The following is a 1339-nucleotide window of genomic DNA, read 5'->3' as shown; positions in this document are numbered from 1 at the left end:
ATAAAACTGGCATAACTGGTATAAAACTGGCATAAAACTGGCATAAAACTGGCATAACTGGTATAAAACTGGCATAACTGGTATAAAACTGGCATCCGCATTTGGGGAAACAGCGTTCGCTTCAGCAGTTCTGTTATTGTTTTTGTTTTTATGATGAAACGGATGAGAGGAGCGTCCAGCAACGGTGTGAACATCTTTTATTAAATAGCAGTACACGTTGTGATGTTCTACTGTGGCGTGCGATGATGTCAGAGCGGAGAGAAACAATGTTGGCTTGTAACTCACTTGTTGTTGTAATATCCCGAACGGATGTGACTGTTTCACCATTAAGGATTATAGCTTCAAAAAGGCCTCAGAAAAATGACTGATACTGGATTGTGTGTAGGCTAGCAGCAGGGTGTGCTTGAGCTTTTGTAACCTGCTCATTCTTTACACTGTGGCGCCATCTAGTGGCTGGAAAACACCACACCTTCTATTGACTCAACATCACTCATAGCACCACGCCACTAAGCCCCCTGGTTCATGCATGTCCTTTAAAATGAGAATAAGACTCACAGCCTCGATGGAGGAGCTCCTGCTGGCCATATCTCTGAACTCCTGCAGGAACAGCTGCTTCAGGTCCCTCATTTCCTCTTTAAACTTCTTCCTCTCCTCCTCCTTCCAGCTCTCCATCTTCTCTCGCTCCGAGGTCTCTTTCCTTCGCTGATCTTCCAGCTCCTGGTGGTTAAACCCATTGAAGCACTCATGAGAGACACAGCAGTATTGATATAGATCTGGGATGGGCAACTTTGATGGGCGTGGGGGAAACACAAACACAACAAATCTGAAATCATCATGAGTGGTCACACTGCCTCGTGGGTCTGCACGTACCCACGTCTATACCCACATATGCAGTCAGTGCCGGCACTAGCCTTTTGGGGGCCTTAAGTTACATTTATTTGAGGACCCCCCCCTCCCCACCCACCTCGTGAGAAAAACATTTTAGCCGGCCCCCCTTTTGACAGCAGAGGGGGGGAAATGTTTTAAGAGTTCATTTCCTGCAATTCTACACATTTTGTTATGGAGCAGAGAGACAAGTTCGCAGTTTTAAAAATTATATCTATGTGAGAGTGACTAACAAAATCAATGGGGGCAACCGTTCGATAATTCGACCATGATTACTACAAGTTTAGATAGGTAAGTTAGTCTAGTCTGAAAGATTTTAGCTGACATGGGCCAATTGAGTGACTGTCAGTGGTAATCAGTGCCTGTATTGGAGGGGGAGTACTGTCCTGAATCTGCCTGTATTGGAGGGGGAGTACTGTCCTGAATCTGCCTGTATTGGAGGGGGAGTACTGTC

General features: G+C 45.6%; 1 protein-coding gene across 1 annotated transcript in view; it reads right to left on the bottom strand.

Moving 5' to 3' along the window:
• The window catches only part of dzip1l (DAZ interacting zinc finger protein 1-like), a 39469-nt gene that overhangs the window by 23223 nt on the left and 14907 nt on the right, over positions 1-1339 (bottom strand). Inside the window, exon 7 of the mRNA XM_070438300.1 lies at positions 556-717. Within this exon, the coding sequence (XP_070294401.1) occupies positions 556-717 (162 nt within the window). The remainder of the gene's footprint in view (positions 1-555; positions 718-1339) is intronic.

The sequence above is a fragment of the Salvelinus sp. IW2-2015 genome, unplaced genomic scaffold, assembly GCF_002910315.2.
Source record: "Salvelinus sp. IW2-2015 unplaced genomic scaffold, ASM291031v2 Un_scaffold741, whole genome shotgun sequence".
In the NCBI taxonomy this organism is placed as follows: domain Eukaryota; kingdom Metazoa; phylum Chordata; class Actinopteri; order Salmoniformes; family Salmonidae; genus Salvelinus; species Salvelinus sp. IW2-2015.
This window is presented reverse-complemented; position numbering and strand designations above follow the sequence as displayed.